Source organism: Neophocaena asiaeorientalis, unplaced genomic scaffold (genome assembly GCF_003031525.2).
Source record: "Neophocaena asiaeorientalis asiaeorientalis breed wild unplaced genomic scaffold, Neophocaena_asiaeorientalis_V1.1 scaffold36, whole genome shotgun sequence".
Taxonomy (NCBI): Eukaryota; Metazoa; Chordata; class Mammalia; order Artiodactyla; family Phocoenidae; genus Neophocaena; species Neophocaena asiaeorientalis.
In genome coordinates, this window is record NW_020174149.1 from 8544769 (window position 1) to 8546233 (window position 1465).

A 1465-nucleotide genomic window follows, 5' to 3' on the forward strand; every position below is an offset into this window, starting at 1 on the left:
AAAAACCGGGGGGGGGGGAGGTGGTCTTGGCCCAGAAGGGTGCTTTATTTACTGATCCTCAACCCTAACGGCGTATTGGAATCCCCTGGGAAGCTTTAAAACATATGGGTGCCCCACCCCAGAGATTTGGTTATGGTCTGGGCATCTGGGTTTTTAAAGCTCTCCAGGCGATCCTCATCTGTAGCCACCGTTAATGGGAGTGCCCGCCTGGGAGGGGCCCCAGGGCCGGCAGGCGGGCAGGTGAGGTGTGGGAGGGTGTCCGCCCAGAAGTGACCGCCCGAGTTGACCCCCGCAGGTGCAGGCGGAGATCAAGCGGAAGTGGCGGAGCTGGAAGGTGAACCGCTACTTCACCATGGACTTCAAGCACCGGCACCCGTCCCTGGCCAGCAGCGGGGTGAACGGGGGCACCCAGCTCTCCATCCTGAGCAAAAGCAGCTCCCAGATCCGCATGTCTGGCCTCCCAGCCGACAACCTGGCCACCTGAGCCCACCCTGCCCACTCCTCTCCTCGGAACAGCGGCTGGGGCTCGGGTGGGTGGGCGCCGGCCCACGCGTGCTGTGCCTCTTCTCTCCCTTCGGGCTGGCCCTGGGCTGGGAGCCCAGCTCCCCGAGGTGGGAGAAGGATGCAGGGCGCAGACGGGTATTTCCCCTCCCCGTTTTGGCGCTGGCCCCGCCCACCGTGGGCCCCTGGGCGTTGACCCCAGACATGTAAATACTCCTTAATTTTGGGAAAGTCGTCCCATCCCATCCCCTCTACCTTGTGTCCCTGCTCACCTCAGGCAGGTCCCCAGCTGCACCCGACCCCGTCCCCACCAGCCTCGGTGATCGCCTGACCCTGTGTGGGAGGCCTTGTGAGCTGAGGCTGGTGACCTTGCTTTGGCGGATTCGGGGTGGGCCCTGCCTGACAGCCCCCCTGCAGTGTCTGACTCTCGGTATGGACTCTTTGAGTCTACTCGCCACCCCGTGGCTCTTTTCAGGCCTGGCCCAGTCCCTGAGGCTGCCAGAGGTCCAGCTTGGAGTGCTTTTCGGTGCAGGCGAGACCCATGCTCACCCAACATCTTGGTATCCAGGTGCCCAGTTCCTGGGTATCAGACAGTGGGAAAGCTCCAGGGCTCTTCCAGTCAGAGTCTTCAGTTTGGATGTGGGGCTAAGGCCAGAGAAAGTTCTGGTGCTTTTCATTTGGCCCAAGAAAAATTGCCAGGAGCCAGAAAAGTGGATGTGATTGGAATGGAGATGGAAAGAGTTTGGAGGGACCCATGGAAGAAGACCTTCACCACCTCCATTATTTTACCCCTGACTCAAGGTAGGCGGGGGTTCATCTGGTAGCTTCCCTTCTGTCCCTCCTGTCCCCAGGCATCAGTTGCAGAACACTGAGAGATGGATGCCTCCGAGAAACTCTTCCCCAACTGCACTCACCATATAGAGCCCCTAAGCCCTCCCCCCTTCCCAGTTCCCCTTGAAGTCAA

General features: G+C 60.5%; 1 protein-coding gene across 5 annotated transcripts in view; it reads left to right on the top strand.

The window, feature by feature from the left end:
- The window catches only part of ADCYAP1R1 (ADCYAP receptor type I), a 38822-nt gene extending 37573 nt beyond the window's left edge, over positions 1-1249 (top strand). For 2 of the 5 annotated variants that reach the window (XM_024755017.1, XM_024755015.1), the window contains one exon: positions 296-520. In XM_024755017.1, coding sequence (XP_024610785.1) covers positions 296-484 — 189 coding nt within the window. In that variant the 3' untranslated portion in view covers positions 485-520. Of the gene's footprint in view, positions 1-295 lie in introns of all 5 variants that reach the window. The other 3 variants (XM_024755013.1, XM_024755016.1, XM_024755012.1) reach the window with 2 other exon arrangements.
- The last annotated feature ends 216 nt before the right edge of the window (positions 1250-1465 follow it).